The sequence below is a fragment of the Mirounga leonina genome, unplaced genomic scaffold (genome assembly GCF_011800145.1).
Source record: "Mirounga leonina isolate KUSES-001 unplaced genomic scaffold, KU_Mleo_1.0 Mir_106, whole genome shotgun sequence".
Lineage (NCBI taxonomy): Eukaryota > Metazoa > Chordata > Mammalia > Carnivora > Phocidae > Mirounga > Mirounga leonina.
In genome coordinates this window covers 5750366-5767840 of record NW_023270232.1, presented here as the reverse complement: position 1 = coordinate 5767840, position 17475 = coordinate 5750366, and the positions used below count along the sequence as shown (strand labels likewise).

Sequence of the window (17475 nt, the reverse complement as noted above, 5' to 3'; positions counted from 1 at the left end):
AACTGGCACCTTCCTCTCGAATTTCCCAACCTCCAGGACTGTAAGACAATACATTTCTGTTGTTTAAGTCACCCAATCTATGGTATTTTTGTTATGGAAGCCTGAAAAGATTAAGACATGGGGTTATCCAAGAGGCAGTTTATGCTATAAAAATAAGATTGAGGAGCCTCAGAGTTTAGGTTTGTGCTCTCCTGTATCTCCAACTGGACTTCTCCTCTCTCTTCTGATTTTTTTTTTGTCTCTATAGCTTTAAACATCCCTCTCTGGGTCCTAACGCCCTTCCTAGCGATGACCATGTTTTCCTCCCTACCTTCCAGCCAAGGTTCTGGCGTTGTCTACACTTGCTGGTTTAGCACGCTCTCATTTCCATTTATTCACTCTTCATTTTTTTTTTAAAAGATTTTATTTATTTGACAGAGAGAGACACAGCGAGAGAGGGAACACAAGCAGGGGGAGTAGGAGAGGGAGAAACAGGCTTTCCGCAGAGCAGGGAGCCCAATGCGGGGCTCATTCCCAGGGTCCTGGGATCATGACCTGAGCCTAAGGCAGATGCTTCACTCTTCAGGCCCTTTAGCTGGGCCTCCACCCCGCAATAGCTTAGAAGCTGCTTTGGTGTTACATCCAGCAGACTCTTTTTGGTCCTCATCTGACTCTGCTCTTTTTCTCAGCCCTTCCTCCTTCTTTGAGTTTCAGGACACTGGTCTCTTCTGCTTCCCTTTGTCTCTTCCTGGCATCTCCTTTGTGTCTTCATCTGCCCTCTGCTACCCTACTGCCCCTCATGGAAATGTTGATGTTCTCCGGGTTTTGCCCTTGGTCCCCTTCCTTTCTCACCCCACACCTCTGTCTGGTAAGCTGTACCACTCCTTTTGCTCCTGCATCTACTGAGGGCTCCCATAAACCTATAGCTTCCGCCCAGATTCCTTGAGGCTGCCTGGATGTCCCTCAGGCACATCTAGCTGTACATCCTGTAAGTCAATCCTACTGCTCCCCCTTCCCCCTCCCCCTAGCTCCAAGTCCTCTCCCCTCCCACATGCCCTTTCCTGGAACATGGCATCATCATCCTCTGATCACTCCAGTCAGAGACTACAGATCAACCTCCATTCCTCTTTTCCTCACTGCTCAGCTCTAGTCAGTCACAGTGACCTGCCATCTCGGCCTCCTAAATATTTATGTGCACCCATCCATTCCTATCTCTGCTGTCTCTTAGTCCCATACAGAGAGCCTGAAAGACTCTGATGTATCTGTTGCTGCTGTATGGCATGATTTTAACAGGCAAAGGGAAAGCTACAATGGATGCACCAAGGAAATGATCTTTTGCTCTTTCTAAAGCTATAGGAGAGAAGTGGATTGCTGTCTGGAGGTGCAGGGTTTAGTGGATTTTTAATGAACTCTGTCATTGGAGGCACTCAAGGAGAGGCTACTATAGTGTGGTCTACTGCTTTGGGTGTGATGTGGGGCTGGACCCAAGATGGCATTCAGGTGACCACATCTAGCTCACAGATGCATTCTATTTGGCTCATATATGGTTCAAAATTGTTTGAGTTTCCAACATTAAAAAACTGGAGATTTGGGGGCACCTGGGTGGCTCAGTTGGGTAAGTGTCTGTCTTCGGCTCAGGTCATGATTCCCAGGATCCTAGATCGAGCCCTGCATCAGGCTCCCTGGTCCACAGGGAGTCTGCTTCTCCGTCTGCCCCTCCCCCCACTCATCTTCTCTCTCTCTTTCTCTCTCTCTCTTTTTCAAATAAATAAATAAAATCTTTAAAAAATCAATAAAACAGTTTGCTTTAAAATTAAAAAAAAAAAAACCTGGAGATTTCAACATAAGAAAATGATTTTTTAGCTTTTCTGGAAAAATTAGAATTAGCAATTCTGGGCCCAGAGCACAGGATCAAGACTGGGAGCTGACTTACAGATGCTGCATCTGGTGGACTATTCTCCATGGTGTCCACTGGGGCTTTGCTCACTCGAGCTATTGCCTGGACCCTGGAAGCATCTAAGTTTGCTAAACCTGAACTAGATATTCCCCAGTTTCTATCCAGCCCGTGATTTTACACTATTGTATTTTAGCAATGGAGGAAGTTCCCCTGGGATTTCCTCGAGGCTCCGCCATGTCACTAATCCTAGAAAATCCCCCTTCCCTTGTCTCTGCAGTAAGAAGCATTACTGGATCTGTCTGCTTTTTGCCTCTACCCCCCACTTCCCTTTCCTGTCCACCCCATTTATCTTCCTGTTCCGAATACTCTTCTGGCTGGGGTCTTCAGTTCTCTGTGGTCCACTCAGCTCCAATATTGCATCTCTTCAAAGCCCAGCCTCCTCAGGCATTTCAGTAGAGGATGTGTGCCCCTGTCTCACCATTGCTTTGGAAGTTACATGACTCGAAGAATGAGACATCGGAAGATAGATGAGTGGGGATGTTCTTATACAAGGTTCTGAATGTCCGATAACAGAGGCAGGGGAATGAACGACCGTCCAGGGAGATGCTGGACTGGTTAGGAATGCTTTCAGCTGCAGATAAGAAAAACAGCTCAAAATCCTGAATCAAAGCCATGTGACATGTCCAGAGATCCGAGGTTGCTGGAGCGGGTTTAGGGCCTCTGTCACCGTCAGAGATGGCAGCTGAGGCTGCAACTATCATAGTCACACTCAAGGAAGGAAGAAAGCGGGCTCACTTTATCAGGAAAGCAAACACTTGCCCAAATACCTCCAGCTGATTTCTGTTTTTATTGCACTGCTGTGATGGGTGTCCTTCCAAAAAAGATTGGTTGGAATCCTGAGCACCAGGACCTCAGAATGTGACCTTATTTGGAGATTGCATCTTTTTTTTTTTTTTAAGATTTTGTTTATTTATTTATTTGAGAGAAAGAGAGAAACAGCATGAGAGGGGAGAGGGTCAGAGGGAGAAGCAGGCTCCCCACTGAGCCGGGAGCCCGATGTGGGACTCGATCCCAGGACTCCGGGACCATGACCCGAGCTGAAGGCAGTCGCTTAACCAACTGAGCCACCCAGGCGCCCGGAGATTGCATCTTGAAAGAGGCAGTGAAGGTAAAAAGAGGTCATTAGGCTGGGTTCTAACCCCATATGACTGGTGTCCATATAAAACAGGGAAATGTGGACAGAGACAGGCACAGAGGGAAGGCGATGTAAAGGAATAATGGAAGAAGGTGGCCATCTACAGGCCAAGGAAAGAGGCCTGGAGCAGAGCCTCCCCTCACAGTCCTCAGGAGGAACCAGTCCTGTGATGCTCGGCAGAACTGTGTGACAATAAATGCCCATTGTTCAAGCTACCCAGTCTATGGCACCTTGTCATGGCAGCCATAGGAAACGGACACAGTCGAGCAGACCGTGACACATGGCTTCCTCTGATTTCAAGAGAGGCAGGGAAGGCAAGGACTTCATTGACATGGTGCTGCCCCAAACAAAATGGGATTCTGTTGACGAGGAAAAAGAAGGCCGTGGATGTTGGAATGGGCACCAATAGCATCTGCCAATATCCTGCGGAGTCAGGGGACAAGAAAAACTGATCTACAAGAAAGGGTGAAGAGAATGGATGCATTAATAATTTCCTGGCCCGTTGATAAACAGGTGGTTAATAAGCACTCCCTAAGGTCTCCAGCCCCGTGCCAGGTAGAGGTTATTTCCATCATCAATCTCTGCCCTTCCCCCGAGCAGCTCATAAGTAGACTGCCGACACAAGATCTACATTTATGAGCCATGTTTCTCTGGGCCCCAGTAGTCTGAGCATGAAAAACAAGGTTTATTTCTTTGGCTTGGCCCCCACCCACTGAATTGTAGGACCCCCTACCCCAAATCCCTCCCTCTGGCAGAGATCCTAATTGTTCCCTAGTATCCATCTTCCCCTTCCTCTTTTTCATAATAAAATTCACAAGTTTTAACTGAGCACATGATCAGTTGGCCATACACTGTATTTCCAGCCTCCCTCCAAGTTAGATGTGGTCACATGACCAAGTCAGGGCCATGGGGAGTGAAGGAGAGTGTTGCTGGCAATATTCGGGTCATCTGGGGCGCCTGGGTGGCTCAGTCGTTAAGCGTCTGCCTTCGGCTCAGGTCATGATCCCAGGGTCCTGGGATCGAGCCCCGCATCGGGCTCCCTGCTCTGCCGGGAGCCTGCTTTTCCCTCTCCCACTCCCCCTGCTTGTGTTCCCGGGAGCCTGCTTTTCCCTCTCCCACTCCCCCTGCCTGTGTTCTCTCTCTCGCTGTGTCTCTCTCTGTCAAATAAATAAATAAAATCTTTAAAAAAAAAAAATTCGGGTCATCCCCTTAAAGGCAACCTGGCTTGCTCTGGATGCTTTCTTTTCTCCTTCCTGCCAACTCTGAAAGGGTGTAACTGTAGCAGCAGCCTGGGACCCAGAGGTGGGAGGGGCATATTGAAGATGACACAGTAACTGGCCATCCTGGTTTTTAGACAACTTGTTTGGAACAGAGCTGTCAACCTTCCCCAGATAACCTGTCTCAGGAGAGAGGGCAACACGTTTATTTATTTATTTATTTAAAGATTTTATTTATTTATTTGACAGAGAGAGAGAGACAGCGAGAGAGGAGTGGGAGAGGGAGAATCAGGCTTCCCAAGGAGCAGGGAGCCCGATGCGGGGCTTGATCCCAGGACCCTGAGATCATGACCTGAGGCGAAGGCAGTTGCCCAACCGACTGAGCCACCCAGGCGTCCCCACATTCTTTTATTTATGTTGAAGTATTTTTGGGTCTTATTTCACAGCAGCCTAGCTGTCCACTAGTTGAGATAGTCCCTGAGAATAGAGTAGGGGTGTCCCATGTGTACTTACGGACATAGTGACCTCTAACGCTGGGGGGTGGGGTGGACGGGGCAGGGAATACTCTCCACAGTGACATTGCCTCCATGTGCTTTGTTTCCAAGTCCCAACACAGGCCTGTCTCTGGCTTTCTGTTTCTCACCAGGACCCCAGAGCTAGGGGCGGGGCTAGGGCGAGGCAAGCCCTCAAGAGGAACTTTCAGGCCATGCCAGGGTGGGATTGGCAGCTGAGAGTGAGTGGCTCCTTAACTGTTGTGCCCCTGGGAGCCTTGGGGACCACTCCCTAGTCTGGGATTGCCAGAAGCCATAGCTTCGTCGTGGCCACCCTCTTTGTCTCGGGGGGGGGGGGTCTTCTCCTGTCACGTGCTTTCGACCCGGGCCTGGGACCAGTGACACTGCCCCCTGAGCTCCAGCCCTGGTCTATCTCTGGACCTCCTGACTCTACCTACTTCCGAGAACTTGTTGGACAGCTCCCAGTGGATGTGCCCTTACCGGTCTTCTGAACATACCCTGAATCCTCCTGCTCTTTAGTCAGCCCTAGACCCGCATGTCCTTTGTTCTGTACAGGGCACAGCCCAGTCCCCTGCACCTGACCCCTCTCCCACACATTTTTCTCCTTCATCCCCACATCATTTTCAAGCACTGCCCCGTCTATCTTGAAGTATCTCTTTGCATCTGTCCCTCATCTGTTCTCTCTACAGCTACCTTAAGTCAGGTCCTTGTCTTCCCCACAGGGCCTTGCAGGGGCCCTTCTAGAGTTTGGCCACTATACTCGCAGGCTGTGGTCGAATTCTAATTGTACCACTCAGTAGACCTTTGACAAACTCCTTAACTTCTGTGCGCCTTTGTTTCCTCATCTTTAAAATGGGGCTGCTAGCAGGTGTGTGTGTGTGTGTGTGTGTGTGTAAAGATGGAATAAATAACACAAAGTATGTGATAGAAAAAGTGACATTTTAGGTATGAACTATTATCGCTGCTATTATTGGCATTATTATTTCAGATTGTCCTGTGCTCTGTTCCTTCCTTCCAGACTGCTTCTCTAATCAGGTCACTCCCTTGACCAATATGTTTACTCCTCCCTGTATCTACTCCCTCAGTGGACCTTCCATATTGTCTCTGGGCTCGGCCATGTTTTGGCTAATGAGCTAACAGAAAGTTTGTGCCACTAGCTGAGGCTTGAAAAGTACTTTCACTATGGACTTGCCTTTTAGACCGGGCTGGTCCCCTGGTAAGCGACCATGTAGAGCAGAGGCCCCGGTCTGTCCCCACCGAGGCCCCTCCACCAACAGCCTGCTGACTGCCAGATGTAGGAGTGAGGCTGTTCTAGACCATCTGGCCCCAGCCGGGTGCCAGCTGACTGCAGAGATCAGCCCAGCCAGTTCAGACCAGAACCGCCCAGCTGACCTACAGAATTGTGAGAAATGACACATGCTTGTTGCTGTAAGCTGCTAAATTTCCGGGTGGTGTATTGCAAAGCAAAAGCTAACTGAAACACACAGGAAATCAAGTACCACCTTGTTATCCCGGGAGCAAAGGCCCTCATGATGGCTCAGTGTAACTTGGTGTATCTTGGTGTACCAGTCCCACGGCTCCTTATCCCCCCAGCCTCAGCCAGAGGTGAGCACTTGGGTGTTCCCAGGAATGCTTGATGCTTTCTGGCTTCTAAACCTATGCTCAGGCTGAGCCCCACTCTGGGAGTACTCTTCCCTTCCCTATTCCTTTCCCTCTCTCATGTCCTTCTTGGTCTTCTGTGTCTATTACAATTCAACGGATCATTGAAGACGTCTTCAAGAGGTCTATTTTCCTGTGGTTGGTGGGCCAGTTGGGAGCAGCCCACCCTTGGAACTCTTTACTTGGTATTGCTGAACTCCTAGTTCTCTGTTGTTGTGGGACAGTCTTTCCCAAGGTGGGACCTATATTCTTGGAGGTCCAGGACCACTGCTTTGAGAGAGTGATTCCCTTTTAAAATTTCTTCCAAGCATTTTGAGTTAACCAAGGCACTGCCATGTCTTCACTATCTCCCTAGCACTTGCAAGCCTCCTTTTAGAACAAAGAGAACAGCCTCAGGTGCAGGCCTTTAGCAGGCAACAGTAATGTTTCATTTTATTCACTTAATTATATTTAACCAGTTTTTCCAGTTCTATTGGGATATAAGTGACTTACAGTATTTATTTTTCAGGTTACATTCTATCTATGGCAAATGATACTACTTTTCATTTCTAGTAAGGATATAAGGCTTTCAGGAAATCAGCAGGGGCTGTGTTTAAGCTCTGGCAAACCAGCCTCTCTCTGTTTATAGGTGAAGTTGTATGGCTTTCATCTCATGTGACCAGGCCTCCAAAGATGCTCTGTTTGGGAGCAGGAGCCTATTTGGGGCCCACTGAGCTTCTTCACTGAGAAGCCTCAGTGGGGCTTTCTCTTGCACAGCCCTGTCTTCCTGATCCTCCAATTGTTATTCTGGAACTGAAAGTGGCAATAAATAGCTTGCAAGTGAGAGATAACATTTTGCCAATTGACTGTGTTGGACGAGATCAGTAAACATCACGATTGAAAATCTTAGCACAAAAAAAAAAAAAAGAAAGAAAGAAAGAAAGAAAGAAAATCTTAGCATCCTTAACACCATGATAAATACTGACGGAGCACCCACTATGTGCTGGGTGTCATGGGAATATTTATTAAGCACTGCAGTAGATTGCAAAACTAGCTTTGATTCTCTACCCATCCCTGTATCCACATTCCTTGCAATGTGACCTTGCTACTCCTGCCATCAGAAAATGGAGCCTATTTCCCCACCCTTGAACCTGGGTTGGACTTGTGACTTGGTTTAGTCAATACAACTATGGAAGTCATGTAGTGCCAGTTTTGAGCCGAGACCTTGCATGAGTCCATTCTTGCTCTTAGAACTGCACAGTTCTTTGTGAACGTGGGCTAGCCTGCTGATGGATGAGAGATGTGTGGCCCAGTTACCTCAGTTGACAGCAAGCCATCTTCCCAGAAGCAGAAGCCTTTGGTTTCCCAGATACCAACCCCAAATGCATGAGGGAGTCCAGCTGAGACCCAGAAGAGCTGCCCAGCTGAGCCCAACCTAAAAGGCTGACCCATAAAATTGTAAACTAAATATTTATTATTTTAAGACACTTCTGGGGTGTCTGGGTGGTTCATTTGGTTAAGGGTCTGTCTCTTGATTTTGGTTCAGGTCATGACCTCAGGGTTGTGAGACGGAGCCCCGCATTGGGCTCTGTGCTGGGCGTGGAGCCTGCTTAAGATTCTCTCTCTCTCTGGGCGCTTGGGTGGCTCAGTCGTTAAGTGTCTGCCTTCGGCTCAGGTCATGATCCCAGAGTCCCGGGATGGAGCCCCGCACTGGGCTCCCTGCTTGGCGGGAAGCCTGCTTCTCCCTCTCCCACTCCCCTTGCTTGTGTTCCCTCTCTCACTCTGTCTCTCTCTGTCAAATAAATAAATAAAATCTTAAAAAAAAAAAAAGAAAAGAAAAGATTCTCTCTCTCCCTCTGCCTCTTGCCTCCCTCAAAAAAAAGACACTTCTGCACTTTGGGGTGTTTTATGATTCAGGAATAGAAAGTGCTGACTGATACAAGTACTTACTACGTGCCAAGCTCTGGTTGATCTAAAATCAGGCAGAGTCTTGGGAGAAAGACACATGCAGAGATGGCATAGTAATGGGAATGGTGCAGTAAGTACTCTGGAGGAGCAAACACACGAGCCACAGAAGATGTGGCCTTTGAGCTGGGCAGGAGTCTTCTCCCTGTGGAGTTAGAGGGTCCAGGATGAAATCCTTGGGAGAGAGGACTGAATATAAGGAACTGAGGGATGCCTCAGGCAGGGGCCATCAGTCCGTGGGATTTACTGAGCCCTTACTATGTGCACAAAAGCACGAGCCTGGCGATCTCAGGTCTGTGTATGGCCTGGAGGAGAAGAGAAGACATCCATGTGAAAAAATTTCCTTTTTTTTCTTTTTTCTTTCTTCTTCTTTTTATTTTTTTAAAGATTTTATTTATTTATTTGCCAGAGAGAGACATAGCGAGAGAGGGAACACAAGCAGAGGGAGTGGGAGAGGGAGAAGCAGGCTTCCTGCCGAGCAGGGAGCCCAGTGCGGGGCTCCATCCCGGGACTCTGGGATCATGACCTGAGCCGAAGGCAGACGCTTAACGACTGAGCCACCCAGGCGCCCCCCCCCCCTTTTTTAAAGTAAGCTCTACGCCCAGCATGGGGCTAGAACTCACAGCCCAGACATTAAGAGTCACATGCTCTACAGACTGAGCCAGTCAGGCACCCTGGAAGGGTGGTTTTAAGTGAAACAAGTGACAGGGTCCTCTTTGTCCAGAGTGATAAGGATCTTGGCTTGGGCAGAACAGGATTTGATCCATTTGTTATTAATATCCAGTACCTGGGTATATATGTGGCAGGGATAGAGTGGTGATGAGGTTGGGGAAAGGTTTCCATAGATAGTCCTCCTGGGAAGGAGTCAGAACACGTGGCTGCTCAGGCATCCCCCTGAGTGGTAACCCTTGAGGGCAGGGTCTGTGTCTCACTGATCTTGGCATACCCCGAGACATAGGACCTTGCATACACTAGGCATTCAGGTTTAAAGACTTTCTTTGGAGACGTTTCTCATCCCCTTCCCTGTATTCCTACTCGTCCATTGTATTAGTTTCTAAGGACTGTTGTAACAAATTGCCACAAACCATGTGACTTAAAACAATTGTATTTTCTCATAGTTCTGGAGGCTGGAAGTCCAAAATCGAGGTGTCTTCAGAGTTGTTTCCTTTCTTGCCCCTTCCTAGCTTCAGGTCCTTGCCCACACAGTCCTTGGGATTCCTTGGCTTATAGGCACATCACTGCCATCTCTGCCTCTGTCTTCACATGCCCTTCTCCCTGTGTTTGTGTCTCTTCTCTTCTCATCAGAACACCATACACACCCTACTCCAGTATGACCTTACCTTAACTAATCTCTGCAATGACCCTCTTTCCAAATAAGGTCACATTCTGAGGTACTGGGGGTTAAGACTTCAAAATACCTTTTTTGGGGGAGACAATTCAACCCAAAACATCCATCAAGACCCAGGGGAATGTGTGCTCCTTATGTGACTGCCCCAAACCCCAGAGGCAGAATTAAATGGTCTTTCTTCAGGACTCCTACATATTTAGTACATGCTTCTGTTTACGAGAGCATTTGACATGTTGATCATTGTCACGGGCTGAGTCAGGGGTCTCGCTTCTTTTGTGGTTTCCATAGTGCCTTGTAAAGGGTATATGGTGAGTCCTTGTAAAGGGTATATGGTGAGTCCTCCATAAATGGAGGCCTGTGAAGCTCCCTGAGCTGTCATGCTCAGCACTGCACGAAATATGTCATACATTAGTCCTCACAATGACCCCTGTAAAGTATTTATGTACCTTAACTCCTATTTTATAGTGGAGAATGTTGGGATTTAGAGAGGTGAGATAACTTAGGGTAGCCAGAATTATCGTCTCTAAAAACCCGAATGGGCACCTGAAGGCATCCCATGAAAAGTTCTCTATCCCCCATCTTCACATTTCTCAAAGTACCCCTGATCTGGCTAATTCAACTCCATTCCCTTGAGAAGAACCTGCAGCCTCAGTCCTTCCGATCCCTGGCTCTGTGTAGCACGTTCGACTACGCGCCCGCCCTCCCTAGCGTTTTCCCTCCAGAAGCCGCACACAAAGCGGATCCACCCTGCGCACGAGAGCGCGCGGGCCGCTTTTCCGCGCGCGCCGCTCCCGTGCGCGGCGTGGGGACCGGCGCGCTGATTGGCTGCGCGCGGCCCGGGCCCGCGGCCTGCTCCCGCCCCGGCACCTATCCTGGCGCGGCGATTGGCCGAGCGGCCGTGCGCGCAGAGACCGCGGTCCCGCGCGCCCCGCCCCTCCCGCTCCCGCGCGCTGCTGTTGCATGGGGCGCCGCCGGCGGCCGAGGGAGCGTGACTGCGCTGCGCAGGGCGCTAGGAGGCATTGTCGCTGTAAGTGGAGCAGAAAGCGGCCCAGAACGGGGCCCCACGCTTCGTGCCCCGCAAAGTAAATGCAGTCTGAGGCTGAGCGCTGGAGGGCTGGGGGCGAGAGGGAGAGAAGTGCCCCCGGTTCTGCAGCGTCCCCTCCCCTCCCCTCCCCCAGGTCACCGGGTGGAAAGGGCAGCGGTGCATCAGCTGCGGCTTCTGCAGTGCCCGGGGGCCCGGCGCCGCGCCGGCTTCTGCTTGCAAACTGCGGCTGGACCCCGGCTGGCCCGCGGGAGTGGGCGCAGCGACGGCAGGGAGTAGGGAGCCCGGGGAAGCGGCGCCGGGCCTCCGTCCCCGCGGGAGGCGCCCGGGCCGGGGGAAGCTGTGGTGTATTTCGTTCCTGAAGCAGCGCTCTCGGGATACGCTTCCGTTCTGGGAGCTGCAGACGCCTGTCCCAGAGCCTACCTCCCGGCCTCCTGGGAGCGCGGGAGTCCGGACCCTCTGCGATCGCCAGTTTTCGCCCCTCTCCCTGCTTCATTCTCCCCAGTCCCCGCCTGCCGCGCGAGCCGAGGGCCGGCGACGAGGAGCCATTGGCTGCGGGTTCCGGGGGGTGGGGTAGACGGGTGAGGCGGGCCCCTTGCGCGAGGCGCGGGGACCCTGGCCTGGAGCGCATTCCTGGGAGGCGCTGCGGGAGGATGCCTAGGTGCCTGGAGCGGAGCGCTCGTGTGGCGCTGCGAACCCCGAGGCTCAAAACCAGGCGCCAGCCCGTCCCGCTCACGCCCCAGCGGGCTGCTTTCTCTGGGGTGGAAAAGTGGGTCAACTCTGTCCAGGTCTCAAGGGCTTCCGGGGCTACTTGGATACCATCCAGCCCTCCGCCTCTCACCTTCCCACCTGCTCCCCCACCTGGCGTGGCCCTTAGGACCCGCGGGAGCCGGCGATGCGGGAGCTTGCACACATGGCTCAGGAGGCTCGAGTTGCCCTTGGGAGCGGCTGCCAGGCTCTAAAGTTCCCAAGTGACCACACCGGTAACTAAATATAGGAGCAGCTGGTGCGGACGGGGTGTCGCAGCAGCTCCTTTGCAGAGATCTCCGGGCTCCAGATAGGTAGAGTTGTCACTGGGGAGAACAGGAGCGCCAGCAGGGGGCTGCAGTCAGGGGTTAAGCAAAAATCACCCCAACTCCAGCCTTGTATCCCGGTGAAACTAGGTCATAGATCCAGAAGGGCCTGTTGCCAACTCCCACGAAGGAAGACAACTTTTCTGGCATTCAGTTTCTTATATCCTAACTTACTGTCTGTACCTGTTAAATTACCTACAGGTAATGCGTTAATGTGGGAAGTGCTTAACGTTGGCAAAGACCTCTCTCAAAAGTTCTATATCATTTACTTTTCTAAACAACCGAGTGAGGGAGGTGGCATTTCCAACTGCTCACAAATCCTGGTAACTTTCCAAACTCTGATCTTAGGCAGCTGTCCTCAGAAAACTTTGCCTCACTCTGCAGAGAAACAGCACAGAGTTACGGGAGGGCCTATGGCTTCCTGCCCCAGTGGTCTGGGGACAGATTGGCTACCTGTCTCCCTCTTTCTCTCATCTCGTTGGGTCCCTCTGCTCAGACCATGTCTCTCTTCCCTTCGTGCAGGGGGCACACATGTTCCTTGGGCCTGGCGTCACAGCCCTACTAGCATCTAGCTCATTCTTCCTCCTGTCACTCAGTCTCTCCTAGATGAGGGAAGCTCATTCTGGCCCATGCCCCATCTCTATAACTTTATTCCCCTGTGTGGCCCTTTTAGAAGGTGCCCAGGAGATGTTTGTTGGATTTAAACATTTCCTGAGGCTATGATGCCCGCTCCCAGGAAAGAGGAATTGGGGATGCAGGGAAAGGGATGTGTGGCTGGGGGCAGCAGCTGTGTGAGTGTGGCTTTGGAGCCTGTGCTGAAGGGTCTCCAGGATTTGGAACACTTGGCCTTGAAATTAGCTAAGGCTTCCCTGCAGTCCCTTGGGGACACTCTGACTTTCTTCTACTATCGACTCTGCCTGTGGGTTTGGCCAGATGCCCCAAGGAGCCCAGAGCTTGAGCCTGTGGGGTTCTCCTGGGGTTCTGTAGTTGGGTTCCAGTTCCAGGAAGGCTCCCTCGCAGGATGATTTTGGTTGACTCACGTTGTTTATAGGGACAGGGGCCCTCACGCCCTAGGGGGCTGCCCTGCCTAGGGGCTTTTGCACTCCGTCAGAAGTAGGTCCATAGTCCTCTCCGCCACTTGTATGTGACCCAGACAGTTTTCTATTTTCCTCAAAAACAGTGTTAAACAAAAGAAAAGAATAGCTTTATTTTTATTTCTACCTCCCCCCCCCCCCCCCCGGCCGCAACCTCCTCTCTCGGGGTTTCTGTTATATGCTAAATAAATCTTGCTTTTATTGTTGTTAAAGAGGCCCAGTGTTGGTTTAGATCTCCAAAGGAGCAGTCAGTGACGTTGCCCTTTTGGGGACCCACTCCAGACTCCTTTCATTCTGTTTGTTCTTGCCTCAGTCTCGGGCCCCTTTACCCCATCTGGGGCCTTATACCGCATGTGGCCCTACCATGCTCCTCTCTCACAGCCTTGGCAGTGCCAGAGTGACAAGCCTTTGTCATCTGACCCGAGAGAGGGAGAGTGACCGGGACTGTAAGAAGGAATTCTCCCTTGTGAGGGGAGGAGTCATGTTAGGTGAAGGGAAGGTGGTTTCCTGGTCAGTTAGTGGGGGTGGCGATTTTGGGCAGCAGGTACCTTTTGAGGGTCTAGGATACATCTGTGCTGTACCCAGAGCATCCTCTGGAATGTAAGGGACCCTTCCTACTAGTGATTTGCTCTGACAGCCAGACCTTGCAGCTTGCTCCTGTTCCTGCTTTGATGTCCATTCTCTGACCCACACCGTAGAGTGTCTTCGCTTGCCACAGGGGGTGAGATTTTTAATTTAATTAGTTTTCATCAGTGGGCTCTATGGCCTAAGGCATCCCCTGCCCTGCTCTCCTCCCCGCCTCCCCCCCCCCCCCAACTGGTGGCAGCTAGGAGAATTGTAAGCATAGTGCCTGGCTGAAAGTAATCAGCCCAGACAGTCCCTTGCAGGGTTAGCGCAGACCCTGGGCAGCTTGGAGATCTACCTTCCCTTTGCCTTGTGCTGGGAGGCCAGGATTGCCTCAGTGATGTTTCCTAGAGCTGTCCATCAGAATCATAAGTCACAGCTTTTTCCTGTGTTTCTGCCCTCTTCATTCGTACGCCCTATACCTAGTAGCTGCTCCATATGTTTTTGTGATTATGGATGATAAGTATTGGAGATAGGGCAAGGAAGGAGCATGATATAGTAGGAAGAATCCTAGGCTGGGAGTTAGGAGACCTAGCTTCTTTGTTTCCCATCTAGCTCATTTGTCTCCCCTCTTGAGCCCTCAGTGTTCCCATTCATAAGGGTTAGAGTAAGTCACCAAGATCCCAGCAACATCGCTGTGACTCAGGCTTAGGGGACTGGTCCTAAGGGCAGAATGGTTGAGGTGTTGGGTTTAGTTTGCCATAGTCCTCACTATTCCCCACTGTCCCACCCTGCCCACCTTATGCAAGTTGTCTACCCAGCACCATTAAGCCTTTGACTCTATGACCCTTCTCATTTAGGCAGGGTCTTAGATTTATTTTAAGAGGCTATTGACTTGTATTTAGATTTGAAACCCAAATGATGGCTGTTGATCATCATCATCACCATTGGGGTATCCTAACTAGGCATCTGTATTCAGTTTGTGGTGTAAAGTGGGAGGGGAAAGCACAGTATAGACCTGCTCCCTGTGCCAAGCTGCCCACAGGCCGACTGGGGAGACAAGTATGTATATTTAAAAAGCTCACAAACAACCCAAGTGGCTTGTGCTAAGTCCTTAAGTGGTGCTGAAACTCAGAGGGAGGAGCAAACACTGAGGGCTGAGGCAATCAGGGAAGACTTCCTGGAGGTGGAGAAGGAAATTCTAGTCACTCCTTAAAGATGAGTTGTCCTGTCGGCATGTGTACTGCTTTATCCTCTTGACTAGAATTTGCTGAGACCTACATGTCCTGGGCCCTGGCCTGGAAAGATGTAAATATATTTTTTAAAGATTTTATTTATTTATTTGACAGAGAGAGACACAACGAGAGAGGGAACACAAACAGGGGGAGTGGGAGAGGGAGAAACAGGCTTCCCGCTGAGCAGGGAGCCCAGTGAGGGCTCAATCCCAGGACCCTGGGACCATGACCTGAGCCGAAGGCAGACGCTTAACGACTGAGCCACCCAGGCGCCCCTGATGTAAATATTTTTGTTCAATCCTCATATGAATCCAGTGAGGTGGGTATTACTAGCTCTCCTAGTCAGATGAAGAAACTACAGGTCAGAGTAAAAAATCTTTCCCAAGGCTCCTGAACTAATAAATGGCAGAGTTGGGCACTAGGCCTGTCTTCAAAAAAACTAGTCTGTTTCCGCTGCACCGTGGGTCTCAGACCTTCAGCGTTAGCCTCCGTGGTGAGATGCCCCCACATACTGGATTCACCACTAACTCGATCAGCAGACGGATGGGCCTGGCCAACCCAGCTCAGCCTTGCCTGCCCTGCCTGTGTAGTTGAGCACATTTGCATATTTACGTGGTATCTGATAGCAACTCCGAGCCCTCCCCTCACCCCCCTTCTCTCTGTCCCCACCTTCTTCGACCTCTGACCCTGAGAGCCAGCCCATTGGAGCTCCTTGAACTGTCTTTGAAGCTGGGATTGGGATCCAGAGGCAAAAAAGGGCACTGACCTTGGCCCCAAGTTCATTCTGTCCCCCCGGGGTGCTGCTGCTGGTGTTGTGGGCGACTTTTGTAAAGAGGTGAGCGCTGGATGTGGAGCTGGGCTGTTAACATTGTTGCTGTTGACTCATTTTGACCTTGGCCAGGTCATCTAGTCCCTCTCTGTGCCTGTTTCCTTCTCTGTAATAAACAGGGAGTTGGAGACCTTTCTAGAGTCCGGCATGTCTTTAACACCAAATAACTTTGTGTTCCTCACCCTTTTTGAAGGCTTTTCTCCCCCAGTGATCCAATTTCCCTTCTTTCCTTTCCTCGCCCCACCCCCGCTTCTCCCTCTGGGTCTGATGGATAAACTCTGATCAAGGCTGATCATCGGGTTTGCAGGCTAAAACTGTAACCAACCCTAGCCTTCCCTCCAAGTTGACAGGTGGGAAGGGAACGCTTAGAGACCCGCCCCCCCAGACTGTGAGCTCTGACCTGGCAGGCTGGTTCCATTTGCCTCTGTGCCCCTACTCCCCAGCACGCAGGAGGTGCCCGGCAGAGGTGGGTGAGGTGAGCCGGGAGCTGGGGGACCTGTCCCTATGGTTGTTCACAGGGCACCAGCCCAGAGGCTGTGGGATGGAGGGACAAGTGTCTGTCCCCTGCAGCTGGCCACGCTCCGGCTCCTCCCCACTGCTCTGCCTGTTAAGTGTGTCACAGGCAGCACGCACCTGAGTCCTAACACCTGCCTGGCCGCTGCTCAAGCCCTTGCCCTGAGTCTGGTGAGGTCATGCGTGTGGACCCACCCAGGAAACTGGTTAGGCTAGGCTGCCCACCCCTCTGATGGGCAGATCAGCTGCTCACGGCCTGGTCCCTGGGACTCTCCAGAGGAAGTGAGTGGCCTGGCGCCCTCCCTGCAGGCTTCCTGCAGCCTGGGTCCCACCCCATGGGAGGATGGCTTTGGGGGCGAGTCCCTGGCCTGGGGGCGGGCACTTCATGGTCCTGTGTCTTCCCCAGGCACGGGCCCCCTTGTGAGCAGCAGACCGGCCTGGTGGCTGGCAGCAGGACCCCCTCGCCTGCATGCTGAAGAAGATGGGTGAGGCCGTGGCCAGAGTTGCAAGAAAGGTCAACGAGACTGTGGAGAGCGGCTCTGATACCCTGGGTGAGTGAGGCCAGGGCCTTTCCAACTGCAGGGCGCCCCACAGGCAGCATGTGAAATCAGTTTAGATGTGGAATTGAAAGAGAAGAGCAAAGAGACAGTATCAGCACTCTCGTCCCGAGGAGAAGCGCTCCATGGAGTTTTATTGCACTTGTGCTTGGTGTGTGCGTACCAGGGAACCTTTCTTTCTTTTTTTTTTTTTTAAAGATTTTATTTATTTATTTGAGACAGAGAGAATGAGAGAGAGAGAGAGAGCACATGAGAGGGGAGGTCAGAGGGAGAAGCAGGCTCCCCGCTGAGCAGGGAGCCCGATGCGGGACTCGATCCCAGGACTCTGGGATCATGACCTGAGCCGAAGGCAGTCGCTTAACCAACTGAGCCACCCACGCGCCCCAGGGAACCTTTCTACACTGCCGCCGACTTGGAGTGGGTGTGTGCCCTTGGCCCAGGTGACGATAGCTGCCGCTGCCCAGGAGCCCCAGGTCCCAGGCCCCATGCAGGTGCCTCATGAGTGTTGCCATATTGAATGCTCACCTCGGCCTTGTGGTGGTGGACACCGGCCAAGCATGCCTAGCCTTGGTCTTCAGATGAGGAGGCGATGGAGGGCCGAAGGCAGAGGGGGCTTTTCCCAGGTCACCCAGCCTGGAGGCCCCTTTTCACACCACTATTTTACTTAAATTGTGTCATAGACTTTTTGCTTTGACTTGGTCATAGCATTTTATGCCAAGTCTTCAAGCATCTAACTGAATTCAACAGATATTTATTGACTGTTTGCATGTGTAAGGATTACATGCATGTGTGTGTGTGTCTCACCAGCTGGAATGTG

At 51.4% G+C, this 17475-nt stretch overlaps 1 protein-coding gene across 3 annotated transcripts in view; it reads left to right on the top strand.

Annotated features, from left to right (window-relative positions):
- LOC118018340 (leucine-rich repeat-containing protein 20) overlaps positions 1 to 17475 on the top strand; it is a 110725-nt gene that overhangs the window by 13272 nt on the left and 79978 nt on the right. For 2 of the 3 annotated variants that reach the window (XM_035016760.1, XM_035016740.1), the window contains exons 1-2: positions 10695 to 10778; positions 16508 to 16652. In XM_035016760.1, the coding sequence (XP_034872651.1) occupies positions 16571 to 16652 (82 nt within the window). In that variant the 5' untranslated portion in view covers positions 10695 to 10778; positions 16508 to 16570. Of the gene's footprint in view, positions 1 to 10694; positions 10779 to 16507; positions 16653 to 17475 lie in introns of those variants that run through there. The other variant, XM_035016751.1, reaches the window with a different exon arrangement.